Source organism: Drosophila tropicalis, unplaced genomic scaffold (genome assembly GCF_018151085.1).
Source record: "Drosophila tropicalis isolate 14030-0801.00 unplaced genomic scaffold, ASM1815108v1 contig_878, whole genome shotgun sequence".
NCBI lineage: Eukaryota > Metazoa > Arthropoda > Insecta > Diptera > Drosophilidae > Drosophila > Drosophila tropicalis.
This window is the reverse complement of record NW_027173374.1, coordinates 4,199,773-4,221,933: the sequence shown is the minus strand read 5'-3', so window position 1 is coordinate 4,221,933 and position 22,161 is coordinate 4,199,773. Positions and strand designations below refer to the sequence as shown.

Below are 22,161 nucleotides of genomic sequence, written 5' to 3'. Positions count from 1 at the left end.
AACTTTCAGTGCTTGTGAATAAAAGAATTTCAAAAACCTAATAACAGCAAACGTTTAAAATTGTACAATATATAAATTTATTATGTTAAATTAATTAACAGTGTTTTGAGCCTACATATTAAAAATTGTGGTTGTTAAAATCACGTACTGTTACTTGTCACGTGTAATTGATTTGAAACATATAAAGACGTAATCTATGTTAAAGTTTTTTGACTTTTAAAAATAAATTTATTTACACATAGTTCAGATTTATTTTTCATTCTACAGGGTAATTTAAGGTCGATAAATTTACCGCTTAAATTATCTCTTCAATCTCAATCACTATGCCGCATTTACCCATCTCTAGTCGATAAACAACAAATATGGCGTCGTCTGAAGAAAACGAAAACGTTGTTATGGAAAATTCAGGTATGGAAAAAATAAATTATGTTATAAAAATAAATGAAATGGATTTGATCAAAGCAAGCGGCGAATGTCAACTTCAATATTTAGAGTTTTCAATTTGACAAAAGCCTTCAAAGCTCGTTTTAATTGCTAACGAGCTGTGTCATTAGCAGCAAGTGAACAACGCAGTGCGACGAAAAAAAAAACGTGAAATCACGCGGGAAAAGATTTTCGGCATATCTTTTGCATTTTCTGGGATTGGAAGAAGTAATATTTTTGTTTATTGTTTTACAACTATTTCACCAGGCCGCCGTACACGTTCAGGACGAACTGCCCAATCTCCTAGTGCGTCATCCTCGGTAGTAGCGACCAGGACAACGAGGCGTACATCGAAACGGCAAGCGCAGGTCAGTATCATACTTTTATAGCGTGCAGCCTCTTTGTAACTAGTTTGCAGATGATGAAAAAACACGCATCTTCCATGCGGATGTGGCGTTGTTCCATTCGTATATGATGTTCCAAATGATTTTCTGCAAGGGCCAACTGATGACGCAAACGCAATAAAAAAGATTGACACTTTGAAAAATATATTTGTGCCAAATGATTAACTCAAATCGTATGTTGCTATTACATTCTTGTTTCAGTTGAGCGATCACGAAGAGGAAGTAGAATTAGAACCAGAACAAACAGTTACCATGGGTCAGGAAGTATGTAAAACGCATCAAAACGAAGAAGAAGAGGGAGAACAGTCCCAGCATGTCAGCAGCCAAATGAGTGAATCAACAGTTCAGGAGGTTCCTGTCGATGAAGATGCTGAGATGCTTGCTGCTGCTGAAACTGAAAAAAGTTCTTCATTCCCCTTTGGTACCACAGTTACAGAACAGCAATCCGAAGAGACAAGCGATGAAGTAAAGGAGAGCCGTGTTGACGGCGGTGTCGATACAACTTCACTCTTAGCTTCACTGGCAGGTGATAATGCGAACAGCCTGCCCTCTGTGGGTGGAAATGACAATGAAAGTGGTGATAACCAAAAGAAACAGGATTTTGAATCCCAAGTACAAGCGGTAAACGTAAATTCCTCTGAAGATTCTAGTTCACATCATGCCATTGCCGAAAGTCTAGGCGATGGTGATGTAGATACTAGTAATGCTACAATTGTGAATACAGAAATTATTTCGGAAGACGAATTGCCGCTGCCAAGCAAGCCAGAGATCAACGATGCCGAAGAAGTCTCAGATGAAGAATTGCCAGCACCAGCACGCGCTGAGTTGCCTGCTGATGCTGAAGTTATATCTGAGGATGAGTTACCCACTCATAATAATAATAACAACACTAATGAATCCAAGAACACTCAAAAGCGTAAAGCTGATAAAGATGTCAATAATCCAAATCCAATTGAGAAACCCAGTGAACAGTATAATCCTGGTAGTCCCACCACAGAAAGTAACGAGGCACCACCCTCTGAGAAACGAGTTAAAGTCGAGGGTAGCTAGAAGAAAAAATGAACACAATTCATTTTTTAATCCAATTATTTTTTATTCAACAGATAACAGCGAACAGAAGGAAAAAAAGAAAAGACAAAGAACGGGACAAAGATAAAGAGAAGGACACAAGAGACAAAGAGAAGGAGCGTAAAAAGTTACCCGATCTGGAGAAATACTGGCGAGCAGTCAAAGAAGATTCCTCTGATTTTACTGGCTGGACGTATTTGTTGCAATATGTGGATAGTGAGGTATATACCCTGCGCCAATTATTCGAATTTTTAAAACGATTTCATAATTTTTCCTTTCCCCCTTCTAGTCCGATGCGGAAGCGGCACGCGAAGCTTATGACACATTCCTGTCCCATTATCCTTATTGCTATGGCTACTGGCGGAAATATGCCGACTATGAGAAGCGAAAGGGCATCAAGGCCAACTGCTATAAGGTGAGTACCCCAGACTGAATACGTTTATATATTATTATCGATACTCTTTGTTCTGTGCATTTCAAATACTATTTGCAATTCTTTGTATTACGCTTACAATTTAATTCCTATATACAAATATATATACATTTATATATATATACATTAATTTGTTATAATGCAATTTATTATAACTTAATAAAAAATTTAAAAAAACTTACAATAAATGCAACGATTACAACAAACAAACTGAGCAAAACACCAAAGACCGTTAATAGAGGTCTAATTCAAGGGTATTAGAGTAGCATCTATAAGTTCACTTTATGGAAACACAAATACACTTGGTAGAAAATTGACTACTTAATATATTTGATCAAGTATAGCCAGGGGAACAAAAGAAACAACGAAATGGAAGAACTTTGATTGCGCGTTATTATGAATACTAAAAACTTAGATCCTTGTTGTACAAGCTTGAAAAAGAAATACATGTAGCCTCTATGGATTAGCTTTCCACACTTTTTTTTTTAATGTCGCAAACCGCGTTTGCCATTTTCGATTCCATGTTTGTTGTCATTCCTTGATTTTCGTCAATCTGTTCTGTGTTCCACAACCAATGTTGTAGTTACCTTTCCCTAAAACCAAATATTTGAAGTTGATTAGCGGATCTAAACGAATTTCGAGTTCGTGTTACTTCTGTTCTGATCTGCGTTAAGTTACGTTCGTTATCCACCAGTTACTACTACTACTACTACTCTACTCTCCTCCTTCATCCTTCAACACCAAAATAGATAATGATATCTCACATCTCGTGCAGTCGTAAGTACAAATGGCGTTTCAATGAAATTTTTAAGTCTTTCTGTGATTTGAATTTGTAAAACGGAAAAAAGTGAAACAAAACTAGATTATAAAACGATATATAATAATTGTGTGTTCGAAAATGTATATTTTGTGTCTATGTTTGAATTTGCTGCTAAGTTAAGTTAAATTAAGCAACACTTTTAAGTTGAAAATCTTTTTTAAGTTATTCATTAAGTCTTTGTGATCGTACGATTTCACATTTGATCATTATTTCTATACCTACCTATTTTTCCTTTTGTCAAAACGAAACGATAATTCCTCCGCCAACCTCCGCAATAGGTGTTTGAGCGTGGTCTAGAATCTATACCGTTATCGGTAGATCTATGGATACATTATCTGATGCACATCAAAGCTCATCATGTTGATGATGAGCAATTCATTCGCCTTCAATATGAACGGGCTGTGAAAGCCTGTGGCCTTGAGTTCCGTTCTGACAAACTGTGGGATGCCTTCATACGCTGGGAGAATGAATCGAAGCGTTACAATCGTGTGGTCCAGATTTATGATAAACTATTGGCGATACCAACTCAGGGTTACAATGGCCACTTTGACAAGTAAGTTGTGTTTGATAGGTGAGAAGTGTATCCAATGATGCCTTAATTAATGATATACAACTACAGTTTTCAGGACCTAATCAACCAGCATCCAATTACTGCCACCATTGGCAATGAGGAGCTGATCCGATTGCGAAAGGAATGGCATGAACGTCAACAGAGTAAAACTTCGAAATCATCATCGTCGTCATCATCATCAAGAAGCCGTCGGGATAGCAGTAACTCTAAAGAATCCAAGGGGAGTGGCGATCGTGAGCGTGAGCGAGAAAAAGAACGGGAACGCGAGAAACGGGGCTCCGGTGGTAAGTCGCCAAAAGATACTAGTGAAACTCATGTAGATGAATCAGCAAGTACTATCGATCTGATCGAAAGCGAACCATCGATGGTTCCCGCAAAGGTCGCTACGACGATCGATTTCAGCGATCTCAGCACACTGGTGGACGAGGAGATAGCCGCCATAAAGGACAAGGTGATATCAGCGCGGCGCAAAATTCACAAGGTGACGGTGGGTGCGGTCACTGCCCGTTGGTCCTTCGAGGAAGGTATCAAACGACCATATTTCCATGTAAAACCGCTTGAACGTGCACAGCTGAAGAACTGGAAGGATTACCTTGATTTTGAGATCGAGAAAGGCGACAGAGAACGTGTGTTGGTTCTCTTCGAGCGCTGTCTCATCGCTTGTGCCCTGTACGATGAATTCTGGCTTAAAATGCTGCGCTATCTGGAGTCCATGCCAGACCAGACCAATGTGGTTGACCTGATGCGCGATGTCTTTCGTCGCGCCTGCCGCATTCATCATCCAGATAAGCCCAGTCTCCATCTCATGTGGTCAGCCTTTGAAGAGTGTAATCTAAATTTTGATGGAGCTGCCGAAGTGCTGCAACGCATTGAAGAGCGTTGTCCCAATCTCCTGCAGATTGCCTATCGACGCATTAACGTGGAACGTCGTCGTGGTGCCCTAGACAAGTGCCGGGAACTCTATATACACTATATCGATGGTAGCAAGAACAAAGGCGTTAGCGGCACTCTGGCCATTAAATATGCCCGTTTTCTCCACAAGATTTGTCACGATCTCGACGCTGGCCTTGCAGTTTTACAGGAAGCCATTGACCGTGATCCGGCCAACACTAGAGTAGCCCTGCAAATGATTGATTTGTGTCTGCAACGAGCTGAGGTAGACGAGAAGGAGATTGTCCAGATTATGGATAAATTCATGAATCGGCCGGACATTGAGCCCGATCAAAAAGTACTCTTCGCTCAACGTAAAGTGGAATTTCTGGAAGATTTTGGAAGTACGGCTAAAGGATTACAAGAGGCACAACGGTCTCTTCAGCTGACACTTGCCAAGGCAACCGAGGCTCAAAAGAAGGGGTAAGTGAGAGTGGATGCTAATTAATTAAACTCTATTTATATATATACTTCGTTTTTTTTTTTTTTCAATTTTCTTAGCGAGACTAGTCCCAGCCGCAAAAACTCTTCGACTGGTAAAGATGCTTCTGCCGGCGCCGGCGGCTCATCAAGCTCGTCCTCGGCGGCAACTCCGTCTGCGGTTTATAATAATGGTGGCTCAGCTAATGCGAATTATAATTACAACTCGTCCAATGCTTCGTCTGCTTATTATGGTCAAGCGAACAGTGGCGGCAGTGGTGGTTATCCTGCGCAACAACAGACGCAGCAGCAGCAACAACAAACGCAATCCTATGACTCGTACTATAGTCAATGGGGCTATGGTTCTGGTAGCAGTGGAGTCGGTGGAACCGGCGGATACAACTACGGCCAGTGGAGCGGCAGCTATAGTGGCGGCAATTATTACTAATAGGACTTATGTTATTTTAGTCATTTTAATTGTACATTTTATATATATATATATAAATATATATATATATATATATATATATTGATTCGTAATTATATGTGTATATGACTACGAAGGCCACGCCCGCCAGTCCTTGAATCTAACCGAATGCTTAAAATAAATAAAAAAACAGATATTAACTTGAATATAGACTTAACCGGAATTTTATCTCGTAAATGTCTATATTTTTTCGCCAACATATGTATATAATTGCGAATAGGATGGCGGAGAATCGTAGTCAATGGAGTCTTTATCGTGTATCTAAAGATTTGGTCTATACCAGGTTATTTCACCAGCATTGCATCCAGTCACTAGAAGTGGTTCACGTGGACTAAATTTCGCACACAGCACCACATCCTGATGCTCCGTTATGGTGGCTATCTCTACCAGAGGCCGAGGACTTCGTTTGACCTCATCGAACACTTGATATCTAGGATATTCCATGCAATTAGCAGAATAGCCCAACAGGCGAACTCCGTTACCGTAAGGTGAGCAGATGATTCTGCCATCGGCCGAAAAGCCGGGTTCTTTGATAAAACTTGCCTTGGTATTCGTCTCTGAGGCATAGTAGAGTAATTTTTTGGCATTCATCATAATCGAATGTCCTTTCAGTTTCATGGCCGTCACACTCACACTTTGGCTGTCTATAAAGGGACGTATACGCAGACGGGGACTAATCTCGAATCGGACAGTGGTCTCACTATTATTGCCACTTGCGGCTCCTGTTGGTGGTGTAGTAGGCGGCTCAGTGTAAGGACGCTGACGCGTGCTATTAACCACCAGCCGACTGGCCACGGAAGGACGTAGTGGTAAAACGCCACTGCTGATAGCGTAGACGGAATTATAACCGCTGACATGATTGCTTGAATTGCGTGCCCGACTCTGACGTATGGCACGCTCTTGCACTGTCACTTCTGCTGCCCAAATGTCTGGAATATAGGAATCGGCTCTGGGAGTAATCTGTGAATTGCTAACCGCAGCTTCGGCTCGTGCTGCGGCAGCATTCTCTAGATGTATGAAATGAACACTTCGCGTGGGACGACGCAATGGTCGCATGAGGGCATCAGCTTGCGTTGCGTCCTGAACACGTTCGCCTGTCGATGATGTCGAGCTGCTACGGCTACTACCACTACTGTCGGTACTGCTACCGCTAGTACCGTTATCGCTCCCGTTGCCGTTACTGCTGCCGAAGCTACTATTGCTGCTGCTGCTGCTAGTGGAGCTGGGTGTTGGCACACGCTTTCGCTTCACTACTGGTTCCTCTTCCTCTGTGTCCTCATCAGCTGGAGTAGTCTCCTCATTGATATCATGTATGCACGTCCATTCACTTTGCTCATCGCAGCTCACATTACGCGTCAGCATGCAAAGACACTCTGGATGAATCTGCAAGGCCGTTATCATTTCGGCATCATTTTGCTCCGGAAAATCGGTGACTAATTCCACACGATTCTTCTTTTGACGCTTTGAAAACACATGGTCATACTTTGCAGCCTGAGGAATATATTGCTCGCCCAATTGCATAAGACGGTAAATGCCGGGCTATAATCGGAATGAAATTGATCTGAAAAAAATTGAAAAAAAAAGAGTGTGACAACTCACTCGAAATCCACACAAATCCTTGTGTAGGGTGGTCAAATCCAAATGATGGATAATCATAATGTAACCACCGCTGGTACACAGAACCAATTTATCGCCGGCTGGTGAGATGCGGCATCTCATCAGTCCACTGGCATGGAACACACGCTGCGAGATTAATCCTTGCTCTGTATGAGAGTTAATGTCCCATGTGAAGATGCTGCCATCGAAACCAGAGCTGACCAAAAGTTTGTCCTTGGACGAATATTCTATGTTCTTCACCCAATTGGAGTGGCCTTGTAGAACGCGTAGCTTCTGTTTCATATTACGCAAATCCCATAGAGCCACAGTGAAATCATCAGAGCCCGTGGCAAACAGACGTTCGTCAAAGAATCTGCAGGAGAATTTTGTTTGGCATGGGTATCGGCTCAGGACTTGGTGATCCAGGACTTACTTTATGCAGTTTACACTGTCTGTATGAGCATCGGGTATATTAAAGATTTCACGCTGGGTTATGGCATCAAAGACCAGGACACATTTACGCTCTGTGGCCGCTACCAAGACGTTGCCATCGGCATTAAAGTCCAAATTAAATATGGCTCCTGTATGTTGTCCCGGCTCAATGGGTTGACAATTGGCATGGTAACTATTGAACATGTTTACGCTGCTATAAATACGCCGGAACACAAAATTCGCATCTCCTGGCTGGCTGAATCCGCCCTCACGGCGGCGTAGATACTGGTCCATTCTCTGTGTAGTCAGTAAATCGTTTCAAGGATTGTCACCAAATTCCACCCAGCTGCCCAAGAACTTTCAATATATATCTGCCTTTCGAATATTCTAAATAATAAGTGAATTTAGATTTTAGTTTTAGACGGCACGATAACGATCAACTGCTGGCCTTTATCGAAGTAACTGGGCCTTCGTTTAGCCAGGGATAGAATAGACCAGGTGGAACTGGATCTGGAACCAATTTGGACGTGTTAAAGTACTATATATGGACGTCCTTGGCTTTGTACGAGGTGGTCCGGTAGTAACCAATCATTCAGTAAATATTTAAATGCCTTAAGCCTATTTAAAATTTGACTCTGAAATCAGTCTTTTACTTTTTCCTTTGTTTTAAAAATTAAGAATGCTTTTACGAAGTGCACATTTATTAATGAAAAGATTATCTTGAAATGAATGTCATGGTATCTAAGATAGTAAAATAGGAAAACATAGTATCTGCTTACCCTGTATATTCCCATCGAATCAAAAGTTATCGAATAATTTTGTTTCAGCCCTGATCAGGTGACCCTGTATACGAAAAATACCAAAAACAACAATTTTTTGGGGAAATAAACAAAATTCTGCTGCTAATTAAACAGTTTTCCAACTATGTAGATTTTAACGATAATTCGCCAATTAAAGACAAGGACAAGGTGCATATCCTTGCAATAACGTGGACAATATGGAGCGCTTTGCATTTAAAATTGATGCGGCGCTGAAAGCGAATCTCTGCAAGATTTGTCGTCTGTGCGGCATCGATAATCCACAAAAGGTGCCCATACTGCTGCCCAATGAAGGCGAAATTACAGATCTGGACGATCCGAGTCTCTACCAGAAGGTATACGAGTTGGTCGGACTTACGGTGAGCTTTTTACCTAACGAGTGTCATAGATAAGAAGTGTCTAGACCTCATTCCCAATTGTCCACCAATTGCAGGTGACCAAGAACGATAAAATGCCCCAAACAATGTGTAATCTGTGCGTGGACAAAATCAATGATTTCTACGAATTTCGGGAGATGTGCTATGCCACTAACAATCAGACGCGAAAGCTTCTGGGATTAAAACCAGCGGAGCCTCAAAAGGTGAGTCCAAGACACGGTAATGAAAACCAATTGGAATAACTTCTTTACTATTTTATTTGCATAGCTTGTGATGGACATAAAGCAAATAGTAAAGACAGAATCATTAATTGGTGGTGCAAAGCGTGGTCGGAAACGCAAGTCAGACGAACCTGTGGTCAACGACCCCATACCGGACAGTGTCAAAAAAGAGCCCATGGCTTGGCGCAAGAAGCTCCGACTGCAGCATCAACAACAGCTAAAGCAGGAGAACAAAATGACATCAGAGATGTGAGTAGAAATTGTGAAAGCCATTGGATCTTTATTTTATTTCTCTTTGTTACTCATTCTCGCAGCAAGGATGAGCCTGCTGATCCCGATCCTCCCACCACGACCACAAAGCTAGCGTTAATAAAAAAGGGAAGAAAATCGGTTTGCAGTGTCTGCGGCGAGAAATTCGAAGCCAAAGATCTAATGGATGAGCACAAGAACAGAGTACATGTGCCGTGGATACCACGTTATTTTTGTAATGCCTGCAATCAGACGCATCAAAACCAGAGCGACATACGTGCTCATCAACTGTGGCATAAGCTGTCTAAAGCTCCATATAAGTGTCCGTTGTGCGACGCGAATGTTGCAAATGCTTATGCCTTTGCCAGGCACCTGCGGGAACACACGCCACCGACGCCACTTCAGTTGCAGGTTCTCGATCGCGAGTGTCCTCTATGTAAGAAGACATTCGTGACCAATTTCTTTTACAATACCCATCCCTGTGCCATACGCAAACGTAAATGTGGCGGCTGCAGTCGCCCCCTCAGTACGGAAGGTGCCTACATGCGGCATGCACCAAGCTGCTCGAAAATCTACTTAAGTCACTCGAAGCACATTCTGCCAGAGGTTGTACAGACTGAGTCTCAAATGCGCATCAAAAACGAGGTGGAGGATGAGCAAACACCTTCCACAGTTATTATGCCCAGTTTCCTACAAGATGACGATATGCAGCCAATGGTGGTCTTAGAACGTCTGGCTTCTCCGTTATTGCGTGCATCAGCCATTGTGCCCAACACATTGGGCGCCACAACGCCATCCACATCCAAGAGTAAATCGAATGAACGTGTATCTTCCAAAAAGTATTTGAAGCGGGTTGATCAGCTCTTGAGGAATACCATGAGCACCCTGGTTAGCATTAAACATGAGCCAGAAGTGCACATTAATGATACGGGTCCAACTGCCGATCAGGCTGAGAGCGATCCTGAGCTGGACGAGCCACCCAGTTTTAGCGATTTTCATGCCACCAACGATGATGATGATAGCGATGGAGAGGAGGCCACTGCAAATGGCTCTTCTTCGGTTTCCAATGTGTTCAACCTTGATGCAGTTAAGCAAGAACCTGTAGATAATCAGCAAGTTCAGGGCAAACAGGGGGAAGTTCAAATCAAACAGGAACCTCTTAAGCTTAAGCTAAAAATCACCAACAATCATGGCCAGTTGAATTCATCAATTATGGATGATCATGACGAGACGCAACCGCGTGGCAGTAAAAAGAAGAAAAAGCGCAAGCACAAAGAACGTCAAAGGGAATCATTGGCTACTCCAACTGAAGTGGAGACTCTAGTGCAGAAAGATATAGGGATTAAGATCAAAGAGGAGCGTATGGATAATGAATATGCTGATGGAAATGAAAATGGCACGGAAACTATGCTACCCCAGGCCACGGTTATGACGAGCATACCAATGACTCAACTGGAGGGTAACTACAACGACGATACCACCAATCATCTAGGACATCAGCAGAAGGATGCTGCTCTATCAACATCCACTTTAGCATTAGAAGAGATGCGAGATGTTAAACCAAATCGTCTGGAATTGGATCGATTGATGAAAATATCACATGTGGCAAGTGGAGTTGATATGGCCGAAGAGGCTATGGAAACTGCTCCTGCATCTGCCCCTGCCACAGTCGAAGAACCAATTGAACCTTTACCGCAAATCAACAAGAAAACAGTTAAGTCTACGGCGCGAAAGAGTACTGGTGGTGGGTCCACCCATCAGCTGCCGTCTTCTGTGCCTCAAATTGTTGCAGTGGAGAGTGGAGCATCTGTTAATTTTAATATAGTTCCCGATATTGCCATCAAACCAGAACCCCAAAATCGAGGCTATGCAGATGAAATGACAAATGAAAATAAAAGTGAACAAGAGCGTCCTGTGACAGAGCTGGCGGTTGATGAAGTCAATCATAATGAGAAGGTCGATGAAGAAAACGCCTATATAAATAGTTTAGATTTTAATAATATTACTATTAAGCAAGAGAAGGATTTGGATATAACCGATATGACTGCCAATGGTAGCCAAACGGAATGCATAAATTACAATGGTCAAGAAGGGGACGAGGCGGCAGATAGTGAGGATGAGGATGATGACAGTGCTTCCTCTGCAGATGAAGCCGAAGAGCAAATGGAAGAGGAGGAGGAAGAGCGTATCTACCAAGAGATCGAGTTGCAACCACTAGAAAAGCCAACGGAAGAAAACTCCATTGAGAAAAAGCAACAGCCTGTTGAAGCGGAAACAGCGGAAGAGCCAGCAGAAGAGCCAATTGTTGAAACATTAGCAATAGAAACAGCACCACCTATATCAGATGTTGGACAAATAGAGGCAAATCCGCCAAATCCTGACTTTAAAATTGTGATTACCAGCGTTTGCAGTCAGGCAGATGAATCTATTTCGGCCCAACCGAGCAGTGCACCTACCACAGAGCAAAGCGAAAAATTTGATGAGAGTACGCCAAGTGAGATTGTCCCCGGCCAGGCAGAGACCTTGCCATCAATGTCACTTACTGCAGCCAAAGACAATGAAATTGAAGCTCAGCCTTTTCTGGAACCCACGAGCACCATCAATTCTGATGAGGAGCAGCAAAATGTGCTTAATCATGAAATTTTTGAACAGCAAATTCCAGTTGAAGCTGTAGAGCAGTTACCAGTCGGTGACGATCCCGTTGAGCATTTACCAGTGGAATCCGAGGAGCAGCTGCCACTTTCTGCCTCCCAGGAGAATCAATTACCTGGTCCAAATGAAGAGACTGAGAATCGTATCAATGAGTTGCAACAACAAGAGCAACTGCAGCTTCAAATGCAAGTGCATCAGGATCAAGTCAATGATGACTCTAACATCAACGAAATTGCTGAGAACAATAATAATGCAAACATCGAACGTGAATTACAGGATGATGCGAATGGGGCTCAGGAAAATGTCAATATCTAGACACTATAGCTAAGATCAGTTCATTTAACAATTTGGTATAAAGGGAAAATGCATGAATTCCCATTGTGGTTCAATTCAAAATACTTGGAATTTAAAGTTTAGTTATATATTAAGTTAGATATACACAACTTGATTTACGTAAATTACATAAATTAATGGCTTATATAATATTATAGTATAATATAATATTTATATATACATATATATATATATATCCCTATATATATATATATGCATTTAAACACACAAATCGCACAAACTCGTTCGGATCCATCAATTTCTCGTCAGACATGTTTAATGGGTTATATATATTTTTTTTCCAGTAGTTCCTTTCGAAAAAGTTAAGCTAAATACATATAATTTAAATACATATGGAAAAAAATGACTACAAATTTTTGCATTTAATGCATATTTAAACTAACACAAAGGGAAAACAAAATATAAGGAAAAACAAACAAAATACTTTAGTTTTTGGGTGTCCACTTGATGATAGATGCCCAGGAAGCATTCATTTTTCGGTTCTAACTAAATTGATTACATTTTTGTTGTATACTCATTATTTCCCATTCATTTCCACAATCAAAGTTAAATTTATGTATATATAGTTTCTATCCCCAAAAACTTTAGTTTTTTCTTTCTTTTTGTTTTCTGTTATTAATTAACTTTCTATTTAAATTGTACATTAAATTTTGAGCAAAAGGATTGTAAATTTTATAGAATTTAAATGTGTTAATTTTTTTTAGTTTCGTAAGTTTTTGATAGCGGAACAATTGAAAACTGCTAGCCTTATAAATTTATTAATTGTAATATATATACATACATATATGTATATTTTTTCCTTCAAAATTGTTATAGTTTTATAAAATATATTTTTGCTATATTTCTTCAGTTTTGTTGTCGCTCATTGGTTTTTTATTTCTTTAATATTTGTTCCTTTATTTATAATTGTTTCTCTTTCATTTTTCAGTTCGTAGACATGTCTTGGAAATGGGAACTTTGCAAAATCTTATCTCTCTGGTCAAGATCTAAGCCTTTGGATTTATTTGTTACCCATTTATTTCTTATCAGTTTTCTTTTTGTCTTCAAGTTTTTGGCACAGTTCTGAAGAGGTGATTGAGCAGTTCTATTGGATGTAGGCAATTGTATTGAATTTTATGAATGATTTTTAGTCTGTTGTTTGTTTTTGATTAAATTAAAGAGGTATGATGAAAAATTCACTAAACAGTATTTACAGGCGACTTATCTCGAATGTCGAGAATAAATCGAAATGCCAAAGCACAAGAATAAATTATTGCTTATATTTGGAATAATTTGTTGTTTGCCACAGATATATGTGTACATATATATATATTATTGCGTCCCACACACAAATAATTGAAACTCTCATTTTAGTCATCCCATTCGCCGTCATTGTCGGAGGATTCACTCTCATCATCGTCCGAATGTATGGCATTACCGCGTGCCGCCAAAGCACGTCGCAGTGCATTGGCCAGGGCATCAGTGCCCTCGTTACCGCTGTCACGCTGATTACCCAGTTCACGCTGAGTTGCCGGTTTCAGCTCGATGCCCGTACGTATTTCAGACATGAGGTCACTGCGAGAGTCTCCGCTACCAGTACTAAGGGCAGCTGTATCCACTTTCTGTGAATACACAACTATTTTAAGTCCAACAGAAAAGATACTCTTGTTAACCACCAATTCTCACCTTAAGCGTTGTACCCTTGCGTATGGCATCCATGAGAGCATTTCGTGGATCTGGCATTGCCGGCTGAATGGGTGCTTTGGCCGCTTGACTGGGTGTATGTGTAGTCGTTATAATGGGTATTTCTCCAACGGGCATCGGTGGAGGCGGGGGTGGTGGCGCACAAGCCGCTGGTGGTGGTGGTGGCGGTGGAGGTGGCTATAAAATATTTATAAGCACATTAAAATCGAAGTTGGTCAATGATCTCTTTGCATAACTTACCGCTGCAGCTGGTGCACTAACTGGTGCGGGGGGCGGTGGTGGAGCTACATTTATAGGCGGTGGCCTGCTGGGTGGTGGCGGAGGTCGGTTTGCGCCCGGGACAGTTGTGGGAATTGGTGGAGGCGGATTTCTTGATGGTGGTGGCGGTGGTGCACTTCTTTGGTTGCCATTCTGTGACTATAATGAAAAGAGGTTCATCTCTTGACTCTGATGTCTGGAGGTTAAATGCTTCACTTACATGATGATGGCGACTCGGCACCGGTGGCGGCATATGTGGCGTTGAATCCGTTGGCGATTTTTCCGCCTCCTGCGTGACCGAAGCCAGCACATTATTGTGTTGTATAAAGTCATAAATGAATTCTCTTGTCTCCCGATCGTTGAGTTGACTCTCTGAAACGCCCGCCTTAACCAGGAAACTGTTGAGAATCTCGTCGCTATCATTGCCAGTTAAAGCGAATCCTTGTTTCTCATCCCAACCCACATGACTGACATGAACGAAATTCGTGGGCTGGCTAATATCCGCTTTGGTCACTTTGCGCTTCTTATCCTTGGCGCCCGACGCCGACGATGAGCTAAAGTTGCCAAAATTATTCGACAAGAAGCCCTTTGCTGGCGCCGGTGTCAGAGTTACGGAACTAATCTGATTGTTGCGCAACTGCACTGAGCCGCCATCGGTGGCTGAAATTGAATTGCTACCATGTTGCCCCGTCATTTGACGCACTGGCTCACGTGGCAGTGGCGCTGTCGGAACATTAGGCGCTTGCTGACTCTTCTGGCGACTACGTTTCTCTTCTCGCTTGCGATTGCGCGTCGCAATCGTGGCATCCACAATGCAAAAGAATGAATCACATTCTTCCTCGGAAACGAAATTAAGTCCAACATGTCCATCCTGTGCAGCAGAGAGAATTAATTAGAACTTTACTTTAAGGAAAATGTTGTGGGTAAATACTTACACTGCCCTCAAAGGTTAAGAGAAAGGGACGCGATCTTACAATTTCCATGCCATCATAAAGCTCATGTTCCCAGATCAACTCGTTTTTAATCAGACAATAGGCGCGCAAGAAATACGATCGAATGGCGCTATCCTTAACGAAGCATACAACTCCCGTGTGCTTCTTTTTCCAGTGCGAATGTGCATTGCCCTCTGTCTTATAGATCTGCACAACGGCCGTATTTAGTGTCTGTAAATGGAGCAAAACATAAGTATATTTATGTAATGGCAATGGTAAAGGTAAGGGAAAGGCCCCAACAAGCGGTTATCTAATAATTTCGAGCAAATATACAATAGCCGAACAAAAGCCAAAAACCTTTAGTTTGCGCCTCATTTGAATGCAGCAAAATGTCTCGACTGACTCTCAAGCGCACTGTAAACTGTCCCGTTTGAGTTGAGAAACTCATCTGACTTTCAGTTTCGGTTTTAGTTTAGACCGACCATACGAAAATGTCGCTCATTTGAATACCGATTAGCTGGTGGCTAGAGCTGGCTTGGGTCGGGCCAACAACATCTTCAATATTCGCTGCATTTGCCAGCCAGTGAACTCCAATTGCTAATCCTATGATTTTGCATGTGGAGCACGTACTCCCAGTCCCCCCCCAACCAACACTCTTTTTTTATTTAATAGCGCATGGCAAAGAGCTCTGGCTCTAGCTGGGCTCAACGGAAATGCATTTTGTGCGTGCAATTTTTGTTATTGGCACTCGCAGGAAACGTTGGCGACAGACGACTGTGCGAAGAATGCCTACTGAAGGCCACACACAAAATTTGCCGCAGTTAGAGATCCTTGCCAAGAGAAAAACCTGCAACACATGATGATAGAAAAGTCAAGGCTAACAATACAAAAAACAAACACGGAGAAGGAAAATCTTCCTTGCAAGCAGAGGACTTTCTATTTAGTGCCCCAAGCCAAGTTGTTACATTTTGTTGGCCATGACCTAAATGGGCCTCAACTAATTGATTCAATGTATCGTTTTCGGTAATATTTTTTCTAGTTGAACTGTGATCTAACATTACCAATTAATGGTCGGAGAGCTAACTAGCGCGTTCATTCCAGAGTGCAGAATTAGTTGCATGTCGATGTTTCTGTTTTTGTTTAATGACCTTTTGGCTTAAATGAAAGAGACATTGATGGAGGTGCTCTCTAAAAGCAACCCACACATACTGCCGCACACACACACTCACACTCATGTCGACGATGTCTATGCCACTCTCTGTCAAGTGCGAAATTGTGAACATTTGAATTTTTATTGATGTTTAGCTGACTTGTATCTATTCGTACGAGTTGTGTGTGTGTGTATGTGTGTGCGATTGTGTGTATTATGGTGTGGACATACATAAGTAGCATTGTAAAATGATGTCTTGCCTTCTATGTACAAGCTTTGCTGTTTCTTTTTTGTGAAAAAAAGCATAAAATCGATGGCATACAAAAGAGCAAACAAAAACAACATAAATAAATAAAGTTATCGACTTTAAGATACTCTATTCCAGCCAGGAACCCGGGTGATTGCTCGATCTAAAGGTTTAGATTTTGTTTTATCCTATTTTCAGAATTTAACTAATGAAACATCTATGAATGGTGGATGATGAAACCTTATAAAGGCTCGTTATTAGTTCGCTGTTGATCGAAAAGCTTAAGAAGATATGAATACACAGAAGGTTTGTCTAACGTACACAAATAGATTTTGTCCAAACTAAAATAGCCACTTCAATAGCCAATGAAAATTATACAGCGTATTTTTAAAGATAGGCCTATCGTCTCTATGTTTGTTCGGCTTAGCGAATGTCGAATGTATTGAGTACCGAATGCATTGAGTAGAGTGTAGTAAGTAATATAAACATTAACCCCTTTTAAATCTAACCGTAAAAATACATTCACACTACTTTCTGTATGATCCAAACTATTTTTAACTCGCAAAACGTATTTCCCGTTTATTTCTAAACAAATTCATATTTTGTATACATATCGTTATAAAAATGAAAAAAAAATCATGAGTTTGCTAAATTTAAACATTAGCAAAATGAAGCTTTAAGCAAATAAAAGCAATTAGAAAGTCAAAGAGTAACTTGGTAAACGAAAAGCAGAAGATTTGCTAACAATTTTGAGATTCAACGAACAAAGTATACCCTATGAGTAAATCAATGGAATTTATAGTTGCTGATCAACACGAAATCAGTGGTTTTAAAGGGGAAAACTGTTTATGTATATATGTACCACAAAATATCACCAGATTAAGAAGTAAATTATGAAGAAAATAATTAAATTTAAAATAAAATAAGAAATCTCTATAGAGAATGATCCCTCCTACTGCTAACATATGTACATTGCGATAAGCCAAAAACAATCAATTAAAGATAACATTGCCAAAAGTTATAAAGTACTCAAAATGGATACCATTTAATTACCGAACGCAAAGTGTAAATAAAGTAACTAAACTACATTTTATGCTGCAACAAAGCTTATTCAGATACTCAAGGTTTTTTAGATTGCCAAATCAGGAAATCATATGTATGTATAAATTAGGAAATACTTCTTATCACAGTTCTATAACTCAGTGTTGTTGCCTTACATCGAGACACATAAATAATCTTGCATATCGAATATTTAATAAATTCAAAAATAGTTTGGTAATAAACAATTGATTCATAGAGTTGAAAAGAGAAACACGTATACTCAATTATACTTAATTGTTGTTTGACTAGGGTATTGAACAAATATGTATACAAATAAATAGGAGCAAGTGTAGCAAGCAAGAAACAAACTTCATCACAAGTAAACAAAAATAACAAGTGCAGTAAGCTTCGGCTTTTGTACGTTATCACATAATGACTATGACTATATGTCTCTCGATGACGAGCTATGGCCGGAGCGTGGTCTCGGGCTTGGACTGTGTCATCAGCGCGTCATAATGGCAAATTAGGCGGCCTCAGGAGGAGGAGCGGTAGCGGGTTGGAGTCTGTTGGCTTTTTTTGTATTTGCAAAGTTCAAAACAATTTTCAACTGTTTTTGTCAATGGAAAGTTGTTGCAAATAGTCGAACGCAACATATTTGTATATGTATGTATGTATGTAGTTGTGGTTAGTCCAAAAACTAACAAAGCGTGGAATTGTAATTATAAATTGAACAACTTTTTATGTTGTCTTGCTACACTATTACTATATAATTAAGCATAGGACTCCGACGCATAACGGTTAGTTGGAGAGTGCTTAACCATTAGAAACTTCCAAGTTGCTTATCGTGGTATGATAAGATAACAATTGCCTATAAATAGTATAGGTAAAGGTGAGATTGCTTGTGTTGGTGACTGGAAACTAAGCCAATATTCCAATAAATAAAAAAGACCAAGGGGTGTAAATGTTACATAAAAGAAAATGAGTTATACGCAAAAGGGTTTGGTAAACAAGAACAAACCAAATTTTGCAATTTTAAATGGACGCAGAAGCCTTAAACATTTTCAATCTCTCTTAGATTTTACATTTTAGGGTCTAGGAAAGGTTTCACCTCTTTTTTATTCTGCGTAAATCTAAAATCAATAACTTGATTTCGAATATTCTGTTATATCATCTTTTTCAAATGCAAAACGGTTCAATTTCTCATCGTTTTGGCTTTAGAATGTGGCTTTCATTTTTAACGCCAACGACAGATTCCAATTCGAAAACGGAAACAGACTCGATTCTCTGTTTTAATAATAGTTAAATAGGGTCAATTATTTAGCTTTATTAGTGGTAAACCTACGCATGTTTTAAGGATTTTAGAAAATGTTGAGGTATATAGATTAGGTTTCAAGTTATTTAACGGGTTCATAAAATTCCTTAGGGATTAATAGCGCACACGCCGTAGTTACTTATTAATATTTCATTTGAAAAACATTTCTTATCAATTTTTTTAAACTTGTACATATGTACATAAAACTTCTTTATTAAGTTCCATTTAAGTACATACTAATTATGCAATTTAATATATTTAAATTTAAAACCCTAGAAATTTTAGTACCTCAGTTTGGTCTATATAATTTATTAATTAAATCTTGAACATTCAGAAATGTTCTATTTTAAATGTAGAGAAAGCTGATGGGAAAACTTCAGGTGGAGACCACCCTAAAGTGCTCACATTCCCGTGTGCATTTGGTTTTTTTTTTCTCTATTCTTTTGTTGACTCCACCAACGCAAAAAAATTCAAGTATTTTGCTGACTAAAGAATTTTGCTGATAAGATTTCGAGCTAACGATAAACTACAAACGAAGAACGAACGATTTTATAAGACTATTTAACATGGAATTTGTTAAAGTTGGCATTGGGTGGGGAATTATATAGGTACGTACATACATATATGTATATGTATATGTGCATATGAATGATATAAACGATGAGTAAATCGTAATTGAAATTAAAAGTAGTTTGCCATTAGAAAGGAAAAGCGGCAACTGTTTTCCCTTGGATAAGAATGAACAACTGTTCTTGTCGAATATTGGAATCGACAGGAAGTGCTTACTCAAGCTTTTTAACATATTCATATTAATCACTGTTGCCTGGCATTAATCATCCATCCATTGATACTCACCTGACACTTTCTCCCAAGCAATTTGAATACGGCATCGTTCTCCTCCTGGGTAAGCAGTGTGCTAGCTGCATTCAATTTGGGACGCGGCAGCCCAGCTGCCTGTTGACCATCCTGTGGCCTCATGCTGCTGCTGATCATTTAGTTGGCAAGGCCAGGCCAGGGCGGGTTTTGTGTATGTATATATAAGGGGAACGGGGGTTACCGTTTAAGCTAAATATTGAATACGTTTTGTATTATTTTTTTGGGTAGATTAACAATACGCGCGATCGCTCAAACAAATGAATAAAATAATGGGCACAGAGTCTCGCAAAAAAGCCGAAAAGAGAAATGTTACTAATTTATTTATTAATAAAACATGCACACACACACACGAACAGACACACAGCAGACTGAGAGAGCTAGAGGTCGTCTCCCCACCAAAAATATAAAAAAAAAATACTGGTCAACCGTCGACGTCCAAATGATGATTATAATATAATAATAATAAAATAATGTGGAAGCACAGCGCAACTCGATTTTATTTTGGATTTCCAAGTGGATCTTGTTCACTCAAATGTCATACGAATGGTAATGGTAATGGAAATGGAAACGAGGCAAAGTGGCGAATGGCCATTGTTGAGTCACCAGTCGCCGTGTTGCGATTCCAATTCCGAGTTCATAGAGAGAGACAAGTGGGTAACTCTTTTGGCCAATATGTTTCTTATCTTTACCAAAACACTTACACACACACACACACAGGCACACACTGATTAGACATGCGCATGTATGTGTATACAGTAAAAACTCTGCTTGCTACCTCCGCCGTAAAGGCCTGATAAAAGGTTTCCCACATTGCCCAGTGTACAGCAAAAGTTTCTTAATTTTGTAATTAAAATTTGTCACCAATTTAATTGATTTATCTTGATTTTCTTTTTCTTTCTGTCATCAATTGCTATGCAAATTCCCTTCACCTGGTCTGGCCTGAGTCACACACTTGAATACCATACAAATAAATAAATGTTTAGCTCACAAGACTTTACCTTTAAATTATTGCGGAAAGTTTTTAAAAGAAACTTGATTTGCGCCTACACATATTTACAAATATTTAGTTTATTGGCTCAATGTCTTCTGCATTTTGATGTACATTAGCTAGTAGTTGTCTATCACTTAATAAACATATCTATCAAGCGAATAATTGGGCGTTCGTTGAGAGTTTTCACTGTATAAGCAAGTAGAAATTGTTACGTGTATGTAGAATGTGTGGTTTTGAGCCCAAAAAAACGGTTTCAAATTCGCGATAGAATAGAAAGATATGTGCTGCTGATGCTGATCAGATGATGACAAATAGCAAAAACAATACCCAACACCTGTCCGTTGTAGTAGTCCCCACTCCAGGTGGGGTAAAAATGTAAATAGACGCGCTCTCGTCTCGTCATGTCTCTGTCGCTCAAGGTCTTTGCGTCACCATTGTCGCCCCCACTGCATATACATACATACATACATACATATGTAGATGCTATTTACAGTTTCAGTTTCAAAGGTTTTGGATATGGGGTGGGGGTGGGGTTGGGTGTATGCATGCACACTTTTAGCTAATCATTGATTTTTTGTTGCCTTTTATTTTAATGCACTTTTCAAGACGCTTCGTTTTGGTCGAGTTTTTTTTTGCCCTTTTCTTGTTGTTACACACCACAGCAGAGGCAGCAGCACCACCAGCACTCCTTGGCCTTCGTTGGCCTCACTGTATACAATTTAATTTTGATTATTGCAAAATTTATTCAAAACTTTTACGCGTTTTTTTGTTGCATATTGAACCTTGCGTTTTGTTTGCTTTTTCACTTGTCCGCTATGTTAACTAAAGAAATGTCTAAGCACTCTGAGAACAAATTACAGAAATATTTTCATTAAAATAAACGAATTTTTAACAATTTTTAATTTTTAAGGTCCAAATAATGACATTTCGACACTTCGCCTCGACTCGACAAAACAAGAATGGAATTTTTTATTTTTATTATTATTATTTATTCTTGCCCTCGCCGTAAATTTTCGACTTCAACTCGCCGTAAATTCTTGCCCTCGCCGTAAATTTTAGACTTTAACTCGCCGTAAATTCTTGCCCTCGCCGTAAATTTTCGACTTTAACTCGCCGTAAATTTTTGCCCTCTCGCCGTAAATTCTTGCCCTCTCGCCGCAACCACATCCAGTGTTGCCGTTTTGGCTTATTTTTGGCCAGATCTGGCTTATTTTCAAGAGCGAAAACGATTAATTGACAAAATCGGCTAAAGCTAGATGTCAGTGTTGGCAAACGCTATTTTTTATGGATTATGGTGCTGCCAGTCTGTTGTTTTATTTGGCGCGTTGTTTGACCGACAAATATTTTACTCTGAATTATAAAGTTCAGGAATATTCGGCCGAACTATAATTGTTCCATAAAATCAAGAAATATTGT

At 39.9% G+C, this 22,161-nt stretch overlaps 4 protein-coding genes across 6 annotated transcripts; 2 read left to right on the top strand and 2 right to left on the bottom strand.

Annotated features, from left to right (window-relative positions):
* The first annotated feature begins 325 nt into the window (after positions 1–325).
* Prp39 (pre-mRNA processing factor 39) lies at positions 326–5,539 on the top strand. Of its 2 annotated transcripts, XM_068299363.1 has the most exons (8): positions 326–408; positions 691–791; positions 1,029–1,872; positions 1,938–2,116; positions 2,185–2,310; positions 3,427–3,701; positions 3,768–5,072; positions 5,151–5,539. In XM_068299363.1, exons 1-8 carry the CDS (start codon positions 363–365, stop codon positions 5,515–5,517), a joined length of 3,243 nt encoding a protein of 1,080 aa, XP_068155464.1. In that variant the 5' UTR covers positions 326–362; the 3' UTR covers positions 5,518–5,539. The 2 variants fall into 2 exon arrangements, with proteins under 2 accessions (XP_068155464.1, XP_068155462.1); XM_068299361.1 differs by lacking the exons at positions 326–408; positions 691–791 and having other exon boundaries at positions 1,463–1,869; positions 1,931–2,116; positions 5,151–5,538.
* Positions 5,540–5,692: 153 nt separating this feature from the next.
* Positions 5,693–8,081, bottom strand: LOC137584115 (DDB1- and CUL4-associated factor 10 homolog). The gene is made up of 3 exons (XM_068299364.1): positions 7,586–8,081; positions 7,156–7,525; positions 5,693–7,095 (listed from the first exon to the last, which is right to left on the bottom strand). The coding sequence occupies exons 1-3, from the start codon at positions 7,876–7,878 to the stop codon at positions 5,818–5,820; spliced, it is 1,941 nt and encodes a 646-aa protein (XP_068155465.1). The 5' UTR covers positions 7,879–8,081; the 3' UTR covers positions 5,693–5,817.
* Positions 8,082–8,423: 342 nt separating this feature from the next.
* On the top strand, positions 8,424–12,997 carry LOC137583977 (probable serine/threonine-protein kinase kinX). 2 transcript variants are annotated; one of them, XM_068299180.1, is made up of 4 exons: positions 8,424–8,761; positions 8,836–8,982; positions 9,047–9,249; positions 9,315–12,997. In XM_068299180.1, exons 1-4 carry the CDS (start codon positions 8,582–8,584, stop codon positions 12,214–12,216), a joined length of 3,432 nt encoding a protein of 1,143 aa, XP_068155281.1. In that variant the 5' UTR covers positions 8,424–8,581; the 3' UTR covers positions 12,217–12,997. The 2 variants fall into 2 exon arrangements, with proteins under 2 accessions (XP_068155281.1, XP_068155282.1); XM_068299181.1 differs by lacking the exons at positions 8,424–8,761; positions 8,836–8,982 and having other exon boundaries at positions 9,242–9,249; positions 9,319–12,997.
* Positions 12,728–21,725, bottom strand: WASp. The gene is made up of 7 exons (XM_068299182.1): positions 21,403–21,725; positions 19,734–19,943; positions 15,132–15,359; positions 14,417–15,067; positions 14,179–14,355; positions 13,921–14,115; positions 12,728–13,856 (listed from the first exon to the last, which is right to left on the bottom strand). Exons 2-7 carry the CDS (start codon positions 19,869–19,871, stop codon positions 13,605–13,607), a joined length of 1,641 nt encoding a protein of 546 aa, XP_068155283.1. The 5' UTR covers positions 19,872–19,943; positions 21,403–21,725; the 3' UTR covers positions 12,728–13,604.
* Positions 21,726–22,161: the final 436 nt, after the last annotated feature.